The sequence below is a fragment of the Salvelinus alpinus genome, chromosome 24 (assembly GCF_045679555.1).
Source record: "Salvelinus alpinus chromosome 24, SLU_Salpinus.1, whole genome shotgun sequence".
Lineage (NCBI taxonomy): Eukaryota > Metazoa > Chordata > Actinopteri > Salmoniformes > Salmonidae > Salvelinus > Salvelinus alpinus.
Genome location: NC_092109.1, coordinates 32950996 through 32974920, shown reverse-complemented (window position 1 = coordinate 32974920; position 23925 = coordinate 32950996). Strand labels below are relative to the sequence as shown.

General features: G+C 44.3%; 1 protein-coding gene across 5 annotated transcripts in view; it reads right to left on the bottom strand.

Annotated features, from left to right (window-relative positions):
• The window catches only part of nrxn2a (neurexin 2a), a 307444-nt gene that overhangs the window by 244854 nt on the left and 38665 nt on the right, over nt 1-23925 (bottom strand). For all 5 annotated transcript variants that reach the window (XM_071364597.1, XM_071364596.1, XM_071364600.1 and 2 more), the window contains 2 exons: nt 15640-17672; nt 1473-1493 (listed from right to left, as the gene is read on the bottom strand). In XM_071364597.1, coding sequence (XP_071220698.1) covers nt 1473-1493; nt 15640-16360 — 742 coding nt within the window. In that variant the 5' untranslated portion in view covers nt 16361-17672. The remainder of the gene's footprint in view (nt 1-1472; nt 1494-15639; nt 17673-23925) is intronic.

Here is a 23925-nt window from a genome sequence, read left to right as displayed (position 1 = left end):
AGAGGAGATCTAGCTCAACACATCATTTTTCAAGTGTCATCTTTGTTTTCATGCCTTGTTCACCGGGATGCGACGCAGACTCCACGTCAAAGCTTTAATCCAATAAAGACTCATTCTTTCTCTTTGCAGCATGTTAATTTAACAACGCTCGCCTTTTGCTGTGAGCGTGGTCATAGCACCCTTGCTCATCACAAGGGAAATGAAGAGTGACTAGAGGCTGGGGTTGAAAGAGGACCCTTCTGAACTGAAGCTTTCTACTCATCATCATCGTCATCATCCCATGTAGGGCCTGGATATAGCCCTTCACATTACAACCATCCCCTGCTTACTAATCAACTCTCCCAGTCCACTGTTAGACACTGACAGTGCAGTGTTCCAAAATAATACACACAGAATGGTATGTAAGAATTAGTCAGGGAAACCATTTGGAATAGAATTATAACATGTGTATTCAAGCACATCAACGTTCATAGCTACTGTACAGTACGCACAGTGCTGACTGTCAACACTCATTGCGAACTATGTGGACATCGTTGCATGTTGTAAAAATGTAACTGAAAATACCATTTATTCCTTCTGTGCAGTCATTTATTTACAATATACAAATGTACAGAGCAACAGTATTAGATAACAGGTGTGGGTAGCTGGCTGTTCTGGTGAGCAGCAGCAGTGATTTCTAACATGCAGAGGCCCAGTGCACCCAGAGCATGGACCCCTGAGCCTGTTGGATTCTCTGGCACCACTACACCACCAGAGCTCCTCCTAACAGGCCTGATGGAAGTCTCTCACTGCACGACAACTCAGCTACACTGGGCTTCCCCACCTCCACGTTCAATCTTCATTTACAGTCTGTCTGTTTTGTTGAAGAGCAATTATATTTGTTTTATTGTGATGTGGTTAAACAGACTGCCAATGATCACATTATCAAAGACAAATTGTGTTTTCCTTCTAACAGGGACAAGTAATGCTGGGGGAAATATTTTCATTCTGCAAGCAAAGCATTTCCATTAGTGTGTAATCAGAGTGCCAATCTTTTGACAGTGTGATATACTGCCTTGATGTCAATGGCTTGGTAATCAACCATCTTAATAGCTGGGTTGTTTTAGATGGTAGCTACAGTTAGCACAAAGCGCAGCACTGATCACACAGATGATGACATCCCTACTGTCTGTGTGAGTCTGTGCAAGTCTCACAGAGACAATCACTATGTCAAAAAAGCAACGCAGAACCAATTTTAGACAATTAACTGTTGGGTTAAAGATAGCCGTTTGCTCTTCAATCGTTAAATGGACAGCTAAAGCCACAGTCAGGGAAAAGTTGCTGGACATAGATGCCATGAAAAATGGCCCAGGAAAAAGCAGCCTCAAAGTACATTATGCAGCACATCAGAGATATTCTAGAAAGAAGATGATAGTCAAGTAAGTTACCTCATAGTAGCAGAAAAAGAAAAGAAAAAAGAAAAATGGTCTTACCTTCTACTGCTTTCTGGATAACTGTATGGAATCAGAGAAGACAGAGAATCATTAGTATTGGTGACTGAAGCACATTCACAATCTATAAATGCATAAAGAGCAGCACCAAACAGTTAATGCTAATTATTCTGGGTTTAATTACAACACATACAGTAGGCCTCTCTAATTACAACACATACAGTAGGCCTCTCTAATTACAACACATACAGTAGGCCTCTCTAATTACAACACATACAGTAGGCCTCTCTAATTACAACACATACAGTAGGCCTCTCTAATTACAACACATACAGTAGGCCTCTCTAATTACAACACATACAGTAGGCCTCTCTAATTACAACACATACAGTAGGCCTCTCTAATTACAACACATACAGTAGGCCTCTCTAATTACAACACATACAGTAGGCCTCTCTAATTACAACACGTACAGTAGGCCTCTCTAATTACAACACATACAGTAGGCCTCTCCATAGACCTTTCTAATCTATACATACATATCACTTCCAGTAATGATCCTGATACTCAACTCACACATTTAGTAGGCAATAGGCATCTCTTTAAAATACTAGCACATAGCATTTTACCCCATATTTGCTGTAATGAAGGCTGACACTGCTGTACTAAAGCAGTTTTATCAGAGGATCCCTCATAGCTCATACCTACATGGAGGTTATATTGGATAGCTATGCTTTTGATGAGGCACATTTACATGAGACAATCTACATTATGAGAACAGGATATGGTCTTCTAGGAAGGTTGCAGCCGTATGTTGTTACATATGATTCACCCAGTCAGGCCTATAAATACCACATCATTACACACCGATATACTGTATCATTATACGATTACAAGCACAGACAAATTACAAGCCAACAGAGTTAAAGATGCACTGACACTGACTCAATGCACACACACACAATGCACACGCACACAATGCACACGCACACAATGCACACGCACACAATGCACACGCACACAATGCACACACACACACACACACACACACACACACACACACACACACACACACACACACACACACACACACACACACACACTCTCTCTCTCTCTCTCTCTTTGTGGAAATATTGTAAGTTATAAGGTCCCAACATAAAGTTCTCTGTGGGAACATAAATGGAAGAAATTATGAAATAAATGATCCCCTAACGGCAGGAGAGTGGAAACCTGATACAGTCTCTCAACGGTTTGGAAGAGGCCCAACAGTTTAAATTCCACATTACTTTTACCACCATTCACCCCTGGTAGTTGATTAGCAATGCCTCTGAAGTAGTGGCCACAGAGATCCGAGACCACATCAGCTCAATTCCCCTGTGACGACAGGAACCTACAGACGGCAACACACAGCCTCACACAGACCTAGTGTGTAATGAAGCATGGAAAGCCCCAGATTGCCAAGCAATAAGTGTCTGCGGGGCGGATGTCAGAGTTGTCAGAGGAGGGAAGGTGGGAGTCAAGGCAGTGCTTTGGTGATGGGTGAGTCACAGTTCCACTTCCTTGTTGGAGACTGCGATGCCATCGTGATAATGAGGGGAAAGAGGCTAAGAGCAATGCGTTGTGTCAAGATCCTGGGGCTCAAAGGAATCTATGCTGCTAGCCCTTAAAGAGGCTATATGAATGCCAACATCACTTACTGGTTTAAAGACCAACGGATTGGATTGAATGGGAAAATGAAATGTATTCAGAGAGAAATTCATTTTCATTCACTACAGCTTGAGGAAGGTAAATTCAATTTCCCTAAATTGTGATAGATAAAAATGGAATAAATGTGGCTGTGTAATCTCACTTGAAAGGAAGAAGAAAATATTCAGAGAGAATCAGGCCACACTGTATATACTGTCTTCCAAACAGTGAAAAGACAACCTCTCTGTGCGTGAGCATATTACGGAGCACGGCCAACTGTCACTATAAATCATGAGAGTGCACAGGGTCCCAGTGATGAGAGTTCAGATACAGGTGAGTTGATGTCCCAGCACAATGACTGATCTGCCTCAACATGGCAACATCTTATATGGGTCAAAATGACTTATATTGGTGAAACTAAACTACAGAGTTACAGGATCACAAGTGACTTCGAGGTTCAATGTAACCTTTAAAGTTCCTGATACTCCACATTTATCAGTCCAGAGCTTAACTTTCATTCATCCAGAAAATAGATATGACAAACTGATAACTCAGTTACAAGGTTTCTGATAAATAACCTGCACTGAATGTGGTCAAACTAATGCTAACAGTCTTCTGTTCTGAAAAAACAAATCCATAAATAGCTAGAATGATTAAGTCCTGAGCAAATGAAACCCCTAGGACTCAGCTAAACAAAATTATAGGGCTAGAATCCAGATTCCTTAAAGGACAACAGGGTTTTGTGTTCCGTCCAAGCCTTCAACAATATGACAGACAGAGGCATTAGTCCTGCTTTCTAATTGTAATCCAATTGATGTGTGCAGCTCATAGAAGTGAAATACAGTATGCAGCTTTATGGAATAGTGAGAGTTGGCAGAATAAATGTAACATATGACGGTGGTGGCAGCTTGACAAGAAGTGAGATACACTGAGTTAATGGAAAAGATAGGGTTGAATACAACCAACAGACCCAGCCAGACAAATGTTGAAGAAATATGTGGAGAGGTCCGTATATCTTTTAATCTTCACTTGTTAGCTTTGGCTTGAAACTTGGCACAATAGTAAAGGCCACGATGGAGTTGAATGCCAGTTAAATAAACTGCCAGAGGCAATTTAACGTTAACAAGCTATTTCTCTGTCACTGTAAAACTCATTATGGCTAGAAGAACATTTGAAAGAGCTTGAAGGCAACTACAAGTGTTCCAAATGTAGGGTTCAAGCTGGGCCAATACCATGTTACTTGTGTTATTGATTTCTTAACATTTAAAAAAGAGGAAGGGCCAATAAAGTTGATACAAACGAGGGACAAAGGTTTGTGACTAGTGATTTGTTTGGATGGGTGTCTCGCGTCGACTACTAGAGACAATATGCATGACAATCAGTGACCCCTGGTGAGCTGTTTCTGACAATCAGTGACCCCTGGTGAGCTGTTTCTGACAATCAGTGACCCCTGGTGAGCTGTTTCTGACAATCAGTGACCCCTGGTGAGCTGTTTCTGACAATCAGTGACCCCTGGTGAGCTGTTTCTGACAATCAGTGACCCCTGGTGAGCTGTTTCTGACAATCAGTGACCCCTGGTGAGCTGTTTCTGACAATCAGTGACCCCTGGTGAGCTGTTTCTGACAATCAGTGACCCCTGGTGAGCTGTTTCTGACAATCAGTGACCCCTGGTGAGCTGTTTCTGACAATCAGTGACCCCTGGTGAGCTGTTTCTGACAATCAGTGACCCCTGGTGAGCTGTTTCTGACAATCAGTGACCCCTGGTGAGCTGTTTCTGACAATCAGTGACCCCTGGTGAGCTGTTTCTGACAATCAGTGACCCCTGGTGAGCTGTTTCTGACAATCAGTGAGCCCTGGTGAGCTGTTTCTGACAATCAGTGAGCCCTGGTGAGCTGTTTCTGACAATCAGTGACCCCTGGTGAGCTGTTTCTGACAATCAGTGACCCCTGGTGAGCTGTTTCTGACAATCAGTGAGCCCTGGTGAGCTGTTTCTGACAATCAGTGACCCCTGGTGAGCTGTTTCTGACAATCAGTGACCCCTGGTGAGCTGTTTCTGACAATCAGTGACCCCTGGTGAGCTGTTTCTGACAATCAGTGACCCCTGGTGAGCTGTTTCTGACAATCAGTGAGCCCTGGTGAGCTGTTTCTGACAATCAGTGAGCCCTGGTGAGCTGTTTCTGACAATCAGTGACCCCTGGTGAGCTGTTTCTGACAATCAGTGAGCCCTGGTGAGCTGTTTCTGACAATCAGTGACCCCTGGTGAGCTGTTTCTGACAATCAGTGACCCCTGGTGAGCTGTTTCTGACAATCAGTGACCCCTGGTGAGCTGTTTCTGACAATCAGTGACCCCTGGTGAGCTGTTTCTGACAATCAGTGACCCCTGGTGAGCTGTTTCTGACAATCAGTGACCCCTGGTGAGCTGTTTCTGACAATCAGTGACCCCTGGTGAGCTGTTTCTGACAATCAGTGACCCCTGGTGAGCTGTTTCTGACAATCAGTGACCCCTGGTGAGCTGTTTCTGACAATCAGTGACCCCTGGTGAGCTGTTTCTGACAATCAGTGACCCCTGGTGAGCTGTTTCTGACAATCAGTGACCCCTGGTGAGCTGTTTCTGACAATCAGTGACCCCTGGTGAGCTGTTTCTGACAATCAGTGACCCCTGGTGAGCTGTTTCTGACAATCAGTGACCCCTGGTGAGCTGTTTCTGACAATCAGTGACCCCTGGTGAGCTGTTTCTGACAATCAGTGACCCCTGGTGAGCTGTTTCTGACAGTCAGTGACCCCTGGTGAGCTGTTTCTGACAGTCAGTGACCCCTGGTGAGCTGTTTCTGACAATCAGTGACCCCTGGTGAGCTGTTTCTGACAATCAGTGACCCCTGGTGAGCTGTTTCTGACAATCAGTGAGCCCTGGTGAGCTGTTTCTGACAATCAGTGAGCCCTGGTGAGCTGTTTCTGACAATCAGTGACCCCTGGTGAGCTGTTTCTGACAATCAGTGACCCCTGGTGAGCTGTTTCTGACAATCAGTGACCCCTGGTGAGCTGTTTCTGACAATCAGTGACCCCTGGTGAGCTGTTTCTGACAATCAGTGACCCCTGGTGAGCTGTTTCTGACAATCAGTGACCCCTGGTGAGCTGTTTCTGACAATCAGTGACCCCTGGTGAGCTGTTTCTGACAATCAGTGACCCCTGGTGAGCTGTTTCTGACAATCAGTGACCCCTGGTGAGCTGTTTCTGACAATCAGTGACCCCTGGTGAGCTGTTTCTGACAATCAGTGACCCCTGGTGAGCTGTTTCTGACAATCAGTGACCCCTGGTGAGCTGTTTCTGACAATCAGTGACCCCTGGTGAGCTGTTTCTGACAATCAGTGACCCCTGGTGAGCTGTTTCTGACAATCAGTGACCCCTGGTGAGCTGTTTCTGACAATCAGTGACCCCTGGTGAGCTGTTTCTGACAATCAGTGACCCCTGGTGAGCTGTTTCTGACAATCAGTGACCCCTGGTGAGCTGTTTCTGACAATCAGTGACCCCTGGTGAGCTGTTTCTGACAATCAGTGACCCCTGGTGAGCTGTTTCTGACAATCAGTGACCCCTGGTGAGCTGTTTCTGACAATCAGTGACCCCTGGTGAGCTGTTTCTGACAATCAGTGACCCCTGGTGAGCTGTTTCTGACAATCAGTGACCCCTGGTGAGCTGTTTCTGACAATCAGTGACCCCTGGTGAGCTGTTTCTGACAATCAGTGACCCCTGGTGAGCTGTTTCTGACAATCAGTGACCCCTGGTGAGCTGTTTCTGACAATCAGTGACCCCTGGTGAGCTGTTTCTGACAATCAGTGAGCCCTGGTGAGCTGTTTCTGACAATCAGTGACCCCTGGTGAGCTGTTTCTGACAATCAGTGAGCCCTGGTGAGCTGTTTCTGACAATCAGTGACCCCTGGTGAGCTGTTTCTGACAATCAGTGACCCCTGGTGAGCTGTTTCTGACAATCAGTGACCCCTGGTGAGCTGTTTCTGACAATCAGTGACCCCTGGTGAGCTGTTTCTGACAATCAGTGACCCCTGGTGAGCTGTTTCTGACAATCAGTGACCCCTGGTGAGCTGTTTCTGACAATCAGTGACCCCTGGTGAGCTGTTTCTGACAATCAGTGACCCCTGGTGAGCTGTTTCTGACAATCAGTGACCCCTGGTGAGCTGTTTCTGACAATCAGTGACCCCTGGTGAGCTGTTTCTGACAATCAGTGACCCCTGGTGAGCTGTTTCTGACAATCAGTGACCCCTGGTGAGCTGTTTCTGACAATCAGTGACCCCTGGTGAGCTGTTTCTGACAATCAGTGACCCCTGGTGAGCTGTTTCTGACAATCAGTGACCCCTGGTGAGCTGTTTCTGACAATCAGTGACCCCTGGTGAGCTGTTTCTGACAATCAGTGACCCCTGGTGAGCTGTTTCTGACAATCAGTGACCCCTGGTGAGCTGTTTCTGACAATCAGTGACCCCTGGTGAGCTGTTTCTGACAATCAGTGAGCCCTGGTGAGCTGTTTCTGACAATCAGTGAGCCCTGGTGAGCTGTTTCTGACAATCAGTGAGCCCTGGTGAGCTGTTTCTGACAATCAGTGACCCCTGGTGAGCTGTTTCTGACAATCAGTGACCCCTGGTGAGCTGTTTCTGACAATCAGTGACCCCTGGTGAGCTGTTTCTGACAATCAGTGACCCCTGGTGAGCTGTTTCTGACAATCAGTGACCCCTGGTGAGCTGTTTCTGACAATCAGTGACCCCTGGTGAGCTGTTTCTGACAATCAGTGACCCCTGGTGAGCTGTTTCTGACAATCAGTGACCCCTGGTGAGCTGTTTCTGACAATCAGTGACCCCTGGTGAGCTGTTTCTGACAATCAGTGACCCCTGGTGAGCTGTTTCTGACAATCAGTGACCCCTGGTGAGCTGTTTCTGACAATCAGTGACCCCTGGTGAGCTGTTTCTGCCGTTCAACCATATTGAATAAATCAAAAACATGGGATTTGGTTGGACACTTTGATCAATGCTACATGGCACAAAAATATCCAGAAAACTTTTTAAACCAGGAGATTATTCAACTAATCAAACTCACCACCCTGGTCTGTACGTATACTGAACACATTTTTCCATAGAGGAGTCAGGCTATAACAACTAACAACTGGGTCATCTTTGTTGGTTGTAAAATCAACCCTTCCATGCTCCAATAAATTGCTTTTTTATTGAAATGAAAAATGACATTTAGATTCATCTCCTGCAGGCAGACAAAGACAGTATCTAATACTGAATGACCTTGAGCAAACACAACACCCAATGTGTAGACACAGGTAACATATTCAATTCAAAGTGACTTTTGAGACACACCGAATAGCTTTCATTGAATGAGATGAATGCTATACACATACCCACGTATGTGTTTAAACTAGGAAAGCTTCTCTAGAGAGCTTGCTTTTTCCTCAACCATGTCTCTAAGAACAATCGGGCGAGAGCAGGACAGGACATGGGTTTAAGTTACTGTCATAACTATTTTAAAATAAAGTGCTACATAACAATAAAAACTACTATATGACAAAACACATCTGGTGTGAGGACAATGCCCAACATTAATGGTGTCCAGTGTGAGGACAACCAACTACATTACTTAAAGACACAATACATTCCAAATCCCTTCAAGTTAATCATTGGGGTAACAATTCACTTGTTAACCATCTTATACGCCTCATAATGATGTACTCTACTGATGTCTGCTCTCTACAATTTAGACTGCAGTGCCGAAGATTGGCTCTGTCAGGTAACCTCTATAACAGCAACAGTTTGTGAATACTACATCCGTGTAAAACTCAGACCCCTACTCATAACATACAGTGCCTTCAGAAAGTATTCATACCCCTTGACTTATACCACATTTTCTTGTGCTACAGCCTGAATTCAAAATTGATTAAATATATTTTTTCTCTCTCACTATTTACATACAATACCCCATAATGACAAAGTGAAAACATGTTATTAGATATTCCTTTTGCACATTTATTAAAATGAAATACATAAATAACTAATGTACATAAGTATTCACACCCCTTTGCTATGACACTCCAAATTGAGCTCAGGTGCATCACATTTCCTTTGATCATCCTTGGGATGTCACAACAACTTCATTGGAGTCCACTTGTGGCCAATTCAATTGTTTGGACATTATATATTTTTAACGAAACAAATGTCTATAGAAGATCCCACAGTTGAGAGTACATGTCAGAGCAGAAACTATACCATGAAGTCCAAAGAACTATCCGTAGATCTCTGAGAGAACTGTGATGAGGCACATATCTGGGGAAGGGTATAAAACAACTTCTATAGTGTTGAAAGTTTCCAAGAGCACAGTGGTCTCCATCGTTGGGAAATAGACAATATATGGAACTAGCCAAACTGCCTAGAGCTGGCCGTCTAACTAACACGGGCAAGAAGGACCTTGGTCAGATAGGTGATCAAGAACCCAATGACCACTCTAACAGAACTACAGAGTTACTTGACTGAGAAGGGAGAACCTGCCAAAAGGACAACAGTCTACAGCTTTTCACCAATCTGAACTTTATGGGAGAGTGTCCTGATGGAAGCCACTCCTGAGAAAAAGGCAAATTACATCACGATTGGAGTTTGCAAATAGGCACGTGACAGACAGAGCATAAGGCAAAAGATTATGTGGTCTGATAATACAAAAAAATTACTCTTTGGCCAGAATGCAAAGCACTATGTTTAGAGAAAACCAGGCACAGCTCATCACCTGTCTAACACCATCCCTACCATAAGGCATGGTGGTGGCAGCATCATGCTATGGGGATGCTTTTCAGTGGCACGGACTGGGAGACTGGTAAGGATAGAGGGAACAATGAATGGAGCCAAATACAGGCAAATCCTTGATGAGAGCCTGCTTCAGAGTGCAAACACCCTTAGACTGGGGTGAAGATTTACATTCCAACAGGACAATGACCCCAAGCATACAGCTAAAACAATGCTGGCTTGGCTTCAGAACCAGTGTGTGAAAGTCCTTGAGTGGCAGAGCAAAAGCCCAGACTTGAATACCATTGAAAATCTGTGGAAAGACTTAAAGATCGCTGTTCACCGCCGCTCCCCATCTAACTTAACAGAGCTTGTGAAACTCTGCAAGGAAGAAAAGGAGAAAATCCCAAAATCCAGATGTGCAAAGCTGATACAGACATACCCAAGACGACTCAAAGCTGATACAGACATACCCAAAACGACTCAAAGCTGTAATCTCCGCCAAAGGTTCTTCTACAAAGTATTCAGTCAGGGGTGTGAATACTTATGTAAAAAATATATTTCTGTATTTCATTTTCAATAAATGTGAGAGAAAAAAAATTGTAAAACATGTTTTCACTGTCATTATGGGGCATTGTGTGTAGATGGTTGAGAAAACCATATATAAATACATTTTGAATTCAGGCTATAACACAACATGTGGAATAAGTCAAGGGGTATGAACACTAAATAATAGGCACTGTAAAAAATACAAAACAGAGTTTCCTACATAGCTTCCATGTCAGGAGACACAAAACGGTTTCAAATGTCAGTAGGGCAAGGCCAGCAGTGCATCAGAGGGATGGATAGCAGAATGAGTTGATTTGAATGAGAGCAGAGCAGGCCTACAGATTCTCCATGTACATGTGCATCAGAGTACATGAGTGTATTCCCATTCCCTGGATTGGCTGGCAAATGAGGCGTGTGTCAGAGGGAGACGTGCGTACACCAGACTGATTTATGTCCCTGGCCTAATTCTTCTCTCTGGTGAGGAGCGCTGTAATCGACTTTGACGCTCCTCTAGGCTCTGGGGGTAAAAGGTAGTCCAGATACACCTGAGAGAGATGACTGGACCAATGAAGCTCTGTACTGACCACGTGGCCATGTGATTTCTTGACCGATGCGTGGTCTTGGAATGGCTACAAATTCCAAATCTTTGCCCCTTTGCGCTCTGTCGGAATTCAGCAGATACAGTTGAAGTCGAAAGTTCACATACACTTAGGTTGGAGTCATTAAAACTTGTTTTTCAACCACTCCACAAATTGCTTGTTAACAAACTAGAGTTTTGGCAAGTCAGTTAGGACATCTACTTTGTGCATAACAAGTTATTTTTCCAACAATTGTTTACAGACAGATTATTTCACTTATATTTCACTGTATCACAATTCCAGTGGGTCAGAAGTTTACATACACTAAGTTGACTGTGCCTTTAAACAGCTTGGAAAATTTCAGAAAATTAGTTCATGGCTTCAGAAGCTTCTGATAGGCTAATTGACATAATTTGAGTCAATTGGAGGTGTACCTGTGGATGTATTTCAAGGCCTACCTTAAAACTCATTGCCTCTTTGCTTGACATCATGGGAAAATCAAAAGAAATCAGCCAAGACCTCAGAAAAAATGTTGTTGACCTCCCCAAGTCTGGTTCATCCTTGGGAGCAATTTCCAAACACCTGAAGGTACCACGTTCATCTGTACAAGCAACAGTACGCAAGTAAACACCATGGGACCACGCAGTGTCATACCGCTCAGGAAGGAGACGAGTTCTGTCTCCTAGAGATGAACGTACTTTGGTGCGAAAAGTACAAATCAATCCCAGAACAACAGCAAAGGATCTTGTGAAGAACATAACCTGACAGGCCGATCAGCAAGGAAGAAGCCACTGCTCCAAAACCGCCATAAAAAAGCCAGACTACGGTTTGCAACTGCACATGGGGACAAAGATTGTACTTTTTGGAGAAATGTCTTCTGGTTTGATGAAACAAAAATAGAACTGTTTGGCCAGTTTGGAGGAAAAAGGGGGATGCTTACAAGCCGAAGAACACCATCTCAACCGTGAAGCACGGGGGTGGCAGCATCATGTTGTGGGGGTGCTTTGCTGCAGGAGGGACTGGTGCACTTCATGCGGAAGGGAAAATTGTTTAAGGACAACAAATCCTATAGAAAATGTGTGGGTAGAACTGAAAAAGCTTGTGTGAGCAAGGAGGCCTACAAACCTGACTCAGTTACACCAGCTCTGTCAGGAGGAATGGGCCAAAATTCACCCAACTTATTGTGGGAAGCTTGTGGAAGGCTACCCGAAACATTTGACCCAAGTGAAACAATTTAAAGACAATGCTACCAAATACTAATTTACTCTATGTAAACTTCTGACCCACTGGGAATATGATGAAAGAAATAAAAGCTGAAATACATCATTCTCTCTACTATTATTCTGACATTTCACATTCTTAAAATAAAGTTGTGATCCTAACTGACCTAAGACAGGTTTTACTTGGATTAAATGTCGGGAATTGTGAAAAACTGAGTTTAAATGTATTTGGCTAAGGTGTATGTAAACTTCTGACTTCAACTGTAACTATATGTGACTCGTTTCAGGAAACTATGAGTATGTCCTACTTTAAAAAATAATCGAAATATGTTTTTTGGCAGAAATACCTTCTGGAACTTGTATGCCATCTGTAAATATGAATAAAATTGTCAAATTACGAGCCTAATTGGTTTAACCACAGAAAAAGTCAGCAACCTTCCCGCTAGCCATGATTGGCTGAGATAATGAGTGGTCTGGACATGCAGAGAGATGAGTTCAGATTGGTCTGCCATTTAGCACGCTTCTGTCTATTTGAGCTGGTCAGTATGTGTAGGTAATCGTCTCTAACGCAGCATTTAAAAAATATATATATCGCGATAGTAGAACTGCATTTCTCTCCACTTTCTGGAGGACTGTTTTGAAATCAGTGGAATTAGAGCATGATAGCTAAGGAGATGGAGAAGACACCTGTCTCCGGATTACGTCTTCAAACTAATGGCAACCATGGCATCCGTGAGAGAGGGAGAAGCGTCCATCCATGTATACGGGTAAGATAGTCTAGCTAGCTACATTTTCAGATATTACACGTTTCTAATTTTGTCAGAAAGTCGTTTTCATTTCAAGTTAAGCGTACTGTTATCTAGTGTGACGACCCTCCCGCTCTGTCTGCCGTATTCTCTCTTTGTTCTTGTTTCCTTATTAGGATGCCGGTTGGCGGAGTTGGGAGGGTCGTCAGCTACATGGGAAACACCTGGGTCCAGTGTGTCCCAGGATAAATACACCACTTCCCCATTCATGGAGGAGACTCTCTCCATGCAGACACCTTGATAGATTTTGTTGTGTATCTTGGTGGTTTTTGGTTGTTTGCTTTGGCACCTTTCAACACCCTGCATTATCACATTCATGCATGCTAAACACTCACTTACACTACTGATTACTGATTACACACACCATTGTATATTGTACTTAGTTATATATTTATTAAATAAACTGTTTTGTTATTCCTTATCTCCACGTTGTCTCCCTTTTGTTACGGGCTTTGAGCCGGTTCGTGACACTAGCTAGTTAACATTAGCTGGTTGGATCGCTAGCTAACGTTACGTGTATGATCTTTGTAGTAATACTATTCGTATTTCAGAAGCATTTGCTTTGCTTGTTATAGCCTAATGATGAACCTGGTTGGTTAGCTACCTGCAGATTCATGAGTTTGGATTATGGTTCCTTGTTTAGCTAGCTAGCTATATGTCTTAATAAGACTCCACTATGCAAGTATCCATTTCAATAGGGCGAGTAAAATGGTCATACTGATCTCTTCTCTCATTTGTGTCTGGAAGTAGCTAGCAAGCTAGCCAACGTTAGCCAGTTAGCTTGGGTGCTTGACTGCTGTTAGGTCAGCTAGCTAACATTACGTGTATGATCTGTGTAGTAATATTATTCGTATCTCAGAGCCATTTGCTTTGCTAGTTATAGCCTAGCTAACATTGAACCTGGTTGGTTAGCTACCTGCAGATTCATGAAGGGTAGTAACATTATGAGTTGGGATTATGGTTCATTGTTTAGTTAGCTAGCTAAATGTCTTAACAAAAAACTCCACTATGCAAGTAACCGTTTCAATAGAATGTTAATGATGTCACTGCGACAACTGTTGATAGACGTAGCTGGTAAATTTGCTATCTACTCCGATTTCAGAGCACTCTCATCTGAGTGTGCCAGAGTGCAGAGTAACTGACAAATTTACGAATGCTCAAAACCCGTTGAATATGTCCGGTGTCAGTAAACGTTGGCAAAAAAGTGTAAATTGTTGCCAGCAGCACAGTTGCAGTCACCAACTGCAACTGGACAACAGAAAAACAGCCTAACCAGCTCTGTTAGGGTGAGTAAAATGGTCAGAGTGAGCAGTTCTCTCATTTGTGTCTGGAAGTAGCTATCAAGCTAGCTAGCCAGTTAGCTTGGGTGCTTGACTGCTGTTGTTACGCCAGAACACTCGGATCAACCCTTAAAGATATGGGTGCGGCTAAAGCTTAAGAGGGTGTGAACGATGCTGAATGGGTGTAGACAAAGAAGAGGTCTCCAGTAGGTGTACAAAAACATTCAAAGGCAATTTTCTCAAAAGTGAGGTTACAAGTTTCTTAACTTTCAAAGCAGAATTACTTTCCCATTGTTCCTCAACTGTAGTGTATGCATTTTCTAGCTCCGAGTCTCTACTTTTATCCAATGTAAAAAACACAATTTCAAATTTTGCTACGGAAGACCGAATCGAGCCGGTCGGTCACAAATGTATTATTTGTAAATTTCTTATAAGTCATATCTTTTATCATGTCCTCTTATCTTTTATCTCTCTGAGCTTTTGGCGTGCCTGATTTTATATTCTAGGTGACAAATATTGTCTGCAGTCAAAGTGTGATACCACATTGGTATTCTACTGTATGTCTCTATTTAGAAATGTAAAAAAAGGTGCAGTATAAGCTCACACAGAAGCCCTCTGTGAATCAGAACACACAGGGAAGTGTGGAGGTAGTGGGGGAAGGGTCTAAACCTGATGCAGGCAGTGGATGACAGCCATGGCCATGGAACCAGTTAGCCCTGGGTGTATTGATCCCTCTGAGGTGAGCATCCAGCCTATTGCTGAAATGTCATTCTGTTGCAAACTGCTACAGTATTCTGTTCCTATGGTAGCAGATATCTAGTATCAGGTAACAGCATGGTTTTAGAATGATGAATGGTAACGCCATTACTCTACTAGAGTGAGGTTTCCACCCTGCAGTATATGTGAGTGGTAGCAATAGAACAAAATGTCTGGGTGGAGGCTTGTAGATTTGCTTATTTCCCTTTAGCCATGAAACAGTCATCCACAAATGAGTTACGTGGCCCTAGCTAAAAACTCAGACAAAACGTCATCATAATCAACCGCCTATCCAACAATCTCAGTCAAACCCCCTAAGCATTCAGAAACAGAGCGTCAAGCTGTGCTGAAATGTAGATAAACAGAACTCTCCCACAAATAATTTATTAAAATGAAAATCTGTTCAGATAATGGCTCAGAATTACAAGTAAAACCCAAAGGAATCCCTCAAAAACCATCATTTAACTTCACAAAGCAATCAGTTTTACTGCTAAGGCATTCAAATGGAAAAACAGGCCCTTTCCAATAACTCATTCAGCTCAGTTTGTATTTGGCTCACCTTCATGGCAGTACTTTCCCTTGTATCCAGTGTCGGTGCAGTCACAGAGGACCTCTCCCTGGTGGATGGAGCAGAGGCCTCTGTTGCTGCAGGGGTTCTGTTTAATGCACAGGTATTCCAAATCATTCTGAACACTCTGGCCATCCAGGAGCACGGGGAGGGTCTCCCCCAGCTTCAGGTTGGCGATCAGGCCCTGGAAGGGTGGCTCGTATTTGACGGTGCTGGACGTGAGGGCAGATAGGCGCACGTCTGGCGAGATGCCGCCTACGTAAAGGTCACTGGCCACCACCATCTCACTCCTCTTGGACTTGACCTCGGCCACCTTGACCTCGTTGTCCACCACCAGGCTGGTCTCTTTGTAGTTACGGGTGAGCAGCACGCGGTGCCAGCGCTGGTCGTTGACACGAGTCTCCGTGTGCAGGGAGGCCGGCTCTGCACAGTGGATGGTGAAGCGAAGATGCAGCCGGCCGTCTGCGATCAGAAGCTCCAGGAAGTCACAGTTCCCTCCGTCGTCCAGGTAGAGCACCAGGGCCTTGCTGATGTTGGTCTTCAGAGCGAAGCTCAGCTGGCCTGTGGCCTTGGCTTCCCAGCGGCCGTACCGCGCCCACTGACCAGGGACTCCCTCGTACTCCAAGGCCGTGACCATGAATGTCAACAGCAGCCCAGTCAATAGCAGGGGCCACACGGCCCGAACTTCACACCTCCCCTGTCTGCTTATCATCTTCCACTTCTGACTCTAATCCCTCCAACTAGGTCTCGTTGCTATTAATCCACTACCGCTGAGAGAGAGGCCGAAATGAGCTCCAGTCTACACTGTTGTGTTTTCCCTAAAGTGTACAGCAATAATATGACTCAAATTCTTCTCTTTGCTTCTCTATCCTGATTTTCTTCTTAGCCTCTCCATTGAGTGGAAAAATTGGGAATTGTGTCACCTATTATCCAGAGAACCAGCTACAATAACGTTCTGGTGATATCATAGAATCCATATGTTTTGGAATCTAGGAACTAGCACTAAACATTTAAGAATTAGGAACTAGCACATACTGTAGCCTACACTTAGGAATTTAGGAACGAGCACATAGCCTAGGTTTAGGAATCTAGGAACTAGCATATAGCCTAGGTTTAGGAATCTAGGAACTAGCATATAGCCTAGGTTTAGGAATCTAGGAAGTAGCATATAGCCTAGGTTTAGGAATCTAGGAACTAGCATATAGCCTAGGTTTAGGAATCTAGGAACTAGCATATAGCCTAGGTTTAGGAATCTAGGAACTAGCATATAGCCTTGGTTTAGGAATCTAGGAACTAGCATATAGCCTAGGTTTAGGAATCTAGGAACTAGCATATAACCTAGGTTTAGGAATCTAGGAACTAGCATATAGCCTAGGTTTAGGAATCTAGGAACTAGCACATAGCCTTGGTTTAGGGAATCTAGCAACTAGCACATATCCTAGGTTAAGGAATCTAGCAACAAGCACATATCCTAGGTTAAGGAATCTAGCAACAAGCACATAGCCTAGGTTTAGGAATCTAGGAAATAGCACATAGCCTAGGTTTAGGAATCTAGGAACTAGCATATAGCCTAGGTTTAGAAATCTAGGAACTAGCATATAGCTTAGGTTTAGGAATCTAGGAACTAGCAAATAGCCTTGGTTTACAGAATCTAGCAACTAGCACATAGCCTTGGTTTAGGGAATCTAGGAATTAGCAAATAGCCTTGGTTTAGGGAATCTAGCAACAAGCACATAGCCTAGGTTTAGGAATCTAGGAAATAGCACATACGTCTAGGAGTCTAGGAACTAGTACATTTACAAAACCAAGTGAAGTGGTGATTGTTGCAGAATGTTGAAGTGAGGTAGTTGGGTCAGAAAAAGGACAAAACTAATTCAAGGTTCTCTGTTCCTCTTCCCCTCCCTCATCAACCAAATATCCTGGCCTCCTTCCAGCTGCAGTCCAGTCCAGTCTCCAGGAGTTAGCTAGGCACAGAGCCAAGCAGAAACAGGTGCAAGCGCCATCTTCCTCAGTGTCCCATTGCTCTGGAACACACACAAGAAGACTATGTTATTTGGAGAGAAATAAAAGATAATTGACAGCTTAGCATCATATTAAAACTCCTGCCGCTGGAGCTTTCTAATCTACTGAAGTTACATAATCATATAACCAAAATAATGACATAACATAATACATTATAAAAATGTAAGCTTTATCATTTTACACTGAACAAAAATATAAACCCAACATGTAAAGTGTTGCTCCCATGTTTAATGAGCTGAAATAAAATATCCCTGAAATGTTCCATATGCAGAAAAAGCTTATTTCTCTCAAATTTTGTGCACAAATTTGTTTACATCCCTGTTACTGAGCATTTCTCAGTAACAAGTGTGGCATATCAAGAAACTGATTAAACAGCATGATCATTACACAGGTGCACCTTGTGCTGGGGACAATAAAAGGCCACCAAAATTAGCATTTTTGTCACAAAACACAATGCCATAGATGGGGCAAGATTGAGGAAGTGTGCAATTGGCATGGCAGGAATGTCCACCAGAGCTGTTGAGGGATAATTGAAAGTTAATTTCTCTACCATAAACCACCTAGAAAATTTGGCAGTACTTCCAACCGGCCTCACAACCGCAGACCACGTGTACGGCATCGTGTGGGCGAGTGGTTTCCTGATGTCACTGTTGTGAACACAGTGCCACATGGTGGTGGTGGGGTTATGGCATGAGCAGGCATAAGCTATGGACAATGTACACAATTGCATTTTATCTATGGCAATTTGAATGGACAGAAATACCGTGATGAGATCCTGAGGCCAATTATGAGGCCCATTTTTTTATGTATCTGTGACAAACAGATGCATATCTGTATTCCCAGTCATGTGAAAACCATAGATTAGGATCTAATGAATTTATTTAAATTGACTGAATTCCTCATATGAACTGTAACTCAGTAAAATCTTTGAAATTGTTGCATTTTGCGTTTATATTTTTGTTGAGTATATAATAACTCATGTTATTATATACATGTATGTTTTTTTATGTTCTGAAGCTATGTAAATCAAATAATTAAATAATGACATTAAAACAAATTATTAAAATATGACACATAAAAAGAAAGAAAAGAAGAGCGAGTGAGAGAGAGAGAGCGAGACTTTACTATTGCAATGCATTATTTATTAGTCCCCTGGCAGACACAGAAGAGAACCCAGAGAGGCACGGGAGGAAAGGTTGCTTTAGTTAGAGAGCAATGGAGGCTTGGAGGGTAGGATGGGACTCTGGGCTTCTCGATCACGTCAATAGGGTTTGGAAGCTTCGTTGATATCACTATGGATAGTATGTTGACGGAGAGAGAGAAAGAGAAAGAGCGAGAGAGAAACGAGAGAAACAGCGAGAGAGGGGAGAGAGAGCAGATTGCTGTGTTCATTTTGGTGCATCTAATCAAATATGAAATGTATTTTTAGCAAGATTACCATTGCGTGCTGTAACTTTTCTCAAACGTCAGAAACACTGGGTGACATAAGGGAGAAAGTGTCAAATGTACAGTGCTCTCAGATTAGCTTCATCAGGATGGCTCTGCTGTTATCACTTTCCAGTGCTTCTGTGTCCTTGAATGTAAATTCCAACAGCAATTCTCTTGCATAAATGAGAATAACAGTCAAGTCCCGTCAGTTATCCGCTAAGAAATAGATAAAGAGAGGAAGGTGAAACATTCCCCTTTCATGTATGCACCAAAATGACAATATCAACATGAAAACAATTGTTGAGAACAACAGTACACACAATAACAAACTCTTTTCCCTGTCCCTATTGTTTCAGTAAAAAGCTAAAGGTTGGGGCTGGACCAATGCAAACACTCTCAAGTTCATAGAAATATGATTCACCATCCATGATATGAAATGTAAAGTTAACCATGTTTTGAAGCTATTTAGTGTTTGTTTACATTTACTTTGTTTACAAACATACAAGCAACTATATTTGGGGTTCTGATAGGGTACGGCAGTTGAACTAAGCTCATGAGGCTATACACTATATTTTTCAAGAATCAATGGGTACATATCATTAATTTCTAAGTGCAACAATGGATGTAGCAACTGCAGATTGCTCCTTTAATATAATAAAAAAAGACCCACTTTCAAATAACACAATTATAGTCAATAAGCCAGCGTGAAGCCGTAGTTCCAGGTTCCCCTCACTGCTCCATCTAATAAACTGAATCAAATCATCTTGATTAAAAACAGTTCTATTCACCTCTCTCATCAACCAAACCAGAAAGTGCTAAAGACTGCATGTCTTTTCAGACAAATCAGTGTATGTCTGCCTCCAGGAAAGCCACTGCAGAATCAAAGAAGCTAAGTGCCTTTGGATTACCTGCTGAATTGCTGTGGCCAGTTTGGACGGAGGCATTATGTCCTGCGGAACACAAATCTCACAGCTCTTGAGGACAATGAAACAGCCCAGGACGCTTGCATGTTGAATCGTCACTTGAAAAAAGAAAAGGCCTTGTGACCGCCTCAGTTGATTTATCTACAAATAACTTGGTAACACACCCATTTCAAAAACAGGGGTCATTGATACCAATCGATTGCAGAATCAAAGACACTGAATAAATAAAGAGAGTGCAGATAGGGGTTACAGCAGAAGGACTAAAACCAAAACATCAGCAATCCCTTGCATTTGTTATGTTATGGATATAAAACAATATTTACTTGTTGCTAGCCTGAGGTATCTCCACACAGAAGGCTCCAAATCAGACCAAGCACGAAGCCCAGCACCATCAAACAGCTGTCCTCCTAGCTAGACAACAGGGATGAAGCTGGGCTTAGAGCCCAAACTGTTCCGTTTACAGTCCAGGGAAGATCCTCTCCAGACCGGCTTTGAGCTGGATAATTCTCCGTCTCTGAGAGGAGAGGTGTGAGGACAGGCGGGATAATTCTCCGTCTGAGAGGAGAGGTGTGAGGACAGGCTGGATAATTCTCCGTCTGAGAGGAGAGGTGTGAGGACAGGCTGGATAATTCTCCGTCTCTGAGAGGAGAGGTGTGAGGACAGGCTGGATAATTCTCCGTCTCTGAGAGGAGAGGTGTGAGGACAGGCTGGATAATTCTCCGTCTCTGAGAGGAGAGGTGTGAGGACAGGCTGGATAATTCTCCGTCTCTGAGAGGAGAGGTGTGAGGACAGGCTGGATAATTCTCCGTCTCTGAGAGGAGAGGTGTGAGGACAGGCTGGATAATTCTCCGTCTCTGAGAGGAGAGGTGTGAGGACAGGCTGGATAATTCTCCGTCTCTGAGAGGAGAGGTGTGAGGACAGGCTGGATAATTCTCCGTCTCTGAGAGGAGAGGTGTGAGGACAGGCTGGATAATTCTCCGTCTCTGAGAGGAGAGGTGTGAGGACAGGCTGGATAATTCTCCGTCTCTGAGAGGAGAGGTGTGAGGACAGGCTGGATAATTCTCCGTCTCTGAGAGGAGAGGTGTGAGGACAGGCTGGATAATTCTCCGTCTCTGAGAGGAGAGGTGTGAGGACAGGCTGGATAATTCTCCGTCTCTGAGAGGAGAGGTGTGAGGACAGGCTGGATAATTCTCCGTCTCTGAGAGGAGAGGTGTGAGGACAGGCTGGATAATTCTCCGTCTCTGAGAGGAGAGGTGTGAGGACAGGCTGGATAATTCTCCGTCTCTGAGAGGAGAGGTGTGAGGACAGGCTGGATAATTCTCCGTCTCTGAGAGGAGAGGTGTGAGGACAGGCTGGATAATTCTCCGTCTCTGAGAGGAGAGGTGTGAGGACAGGCTGGATAATTCTCCGTCTCTGAGAGGAGAGGTGTGAGGACAGGCTGGATAATTCTCCGTCTCTGAGAGGAGAGGTGTGAGGACAGGCTGGATAATTCTCCGTCTCTGAGAGGAGAGGTGTGAGGACAGGCTGGATAATTCTCCGTCTCTGAGAGGAGAGGTGTGAGGACAGGCTGGATAATTCTCCGTCTCTGAGAGGAGAGGTGTGAGGACAGGCTGGATAATTCTCCGTCTCTGAGAGGAGAGGTGTGAGGACAGGCTGGATAACATGTTGCAATGCAGCACTAATGCAAATGATCTATCAGACACCAGAGACCAGACTTAACTACATTTACGAGTGGCATTTGTAACACCAACAATTATAAAAGGATTTTAAAAACTTGAGCTTATTAACAATTCATATCACACAAACAGCCTTTTGTGCAAGGGAATGTTAAATGACCTAGCAGGAATACAAAGACAAATCATTGTCCTGCCAACCCACTCTATGTGTCTGAATACAGTCTGAATACAGTGCATAATATTTCTCTCACTCGGACTGTGGCTGTGTTTGTGAGGAAAGCACAGCTATCCTCTCAGATGTGTCAGAGTGGTGCGATGCAGGTACAGAGCAGCTCTCTCCCCTGCCCTTCACTTCTGAACGTTACCTCTGACTCCAGTGTTGCATCAGGGCTCACTAACTCACTGAACACACAGGAGGCTGGGTGATGGTGGGGAACCAGGGCTTGCTCTGAAATGGCATAGTTCATTATATGGGGAATAGGGTGCCATTTCAGAGGCAGCCTGGGGGTTTCACAGCTCAAATGGAGAAAGATTAAGGCTTATGTCTTGATTTTATTTGTTGGAGTGTATGGAGGAGGGGATGAGCGACAGTGTAGTGTGTGGAGGAGGGGGTGAGGGGCAGTGTAGTGTGTGGAGGAGGGGATGAGCGACAGTGTAGTGTGTGGAGGAGGGGGTGAGCGGCAGTGTAGTGTGGAGGAGGGGGTGAGGGGCAGTGTAGTGTGTGGAGGAGGGGGTGAGGGGCAGTGTAGTGTGTGGAGGAGGGGGTGAGGGGCAGTGTAGTGTGTGGAGGAGGGGATGAGCGGCAGTGTAGTGTGTGGAGGAGGGGATGAGCGACAGTGTAGTGTGTGGAGGAGGGGATGAGGGGCAGTGTAGTGTGTGGAGGAGGGGATGAGGGGCAGTGTAGTGTGTGGAGGAGGGGGTGAGCGACAGTGTAGTGTGTGGAGGAGGGGATGAGGGGCAGTGTGGTCTGTGGAGGAGGGGATGAGGGTCAGTGTATTGTGTGGAGGAGGGGATGAGGGGCAATGTAGTGTGTGGAGGAAGGGATGAGGGGCAATGTAGTGTGTGGAGGAAGGGATGAGGGGCAGTGTAGTGTGTGGAGGAAGGGATGAGGGGCAGTGTAGTGTGTGGAGGAAGGGATGAGGGGCAATGCAGTGTGTGGAGGAAGGGATGAGGGACAGTGTAGTGTGTGGAGGAGGGAATGAGGGGCAGTGTAGTGTGTGGAGGGGATGAGGGACCGTGTAGTCTGTGGAGGAGGGGATGAGGGACAGTGTAGTCTGTGGAGGAGGGGATGAAGGGCAGTGTAGTCTGTGGAGGAGGGGATGAGGGGCAGTGTAGTCTGTGGAGGAGGGGATGAGGGCAGTGTAGTCTGTGGAGGAGGGGATGAAGGGCAGTGTAGTCTGTGGAGGAGGGGATGAGGGCAGTGTAGTCTGTGGAGGAGGGGATGAGGGGCTGTGTAGTCTGTGGAGGAGGGGATGAGGGGCAGTGTAGTCTGTGGAGGAGGGGATGAGGTGCTGTGTAGTCTGTGGAGGAGGGGATGAGGGGTTATTCCACCAGGAAGGGCAGAGCATATGATTTACAGATGAGATCTTCCATATGCTCACATGTGTCATACACATTGCAAGGAGGATCTCCAAGTACTGGCCTGCATCTTCTGGGACCTCAAACAGGCAGCTTTGATGAAAAAGCTAGTAGTGGCCAAATCCTATTTTACAGCAATACTTGGCATTGTTTTATCTCTAAGAATAAGATTCACTCTTATTTAGATAACAGATATGCCCATTAAAATCAGGATATTATCCATGGCTAATACATATCCAGCAGCCATCCACAGACCTAATCAAAATAATGTACATCTCAGAGTTAAAAATATCCATAACTCTTGAAGACAGTCAGTGTTGGCCCAGAGGACTCAGCTGTGAACACACTTCCAAACCTGCTCCACAAGTCCCTGGCTCTGCACTAACTCATTATGGCATCTGTGTCACAGCCAGTCACATTAGAGCACCACTACAGCCTTCTTCCTGTGTCACAGCCAGTCACATTCAAGCACGACTACAGCTCAGATAATCCCTAGCATTGTGTCGCTGAGTTGTCGTAGTGCTGCTGCAAATGTACATTGTCCCAGGGGTGTTAGCAGACACAATGTAAGTAACTTAATTTATGCCCTGAATGCCTCTGTTGATCCTACAGCTATTGTATTCAGTAATCATGTCTTGATGAACCAGAGT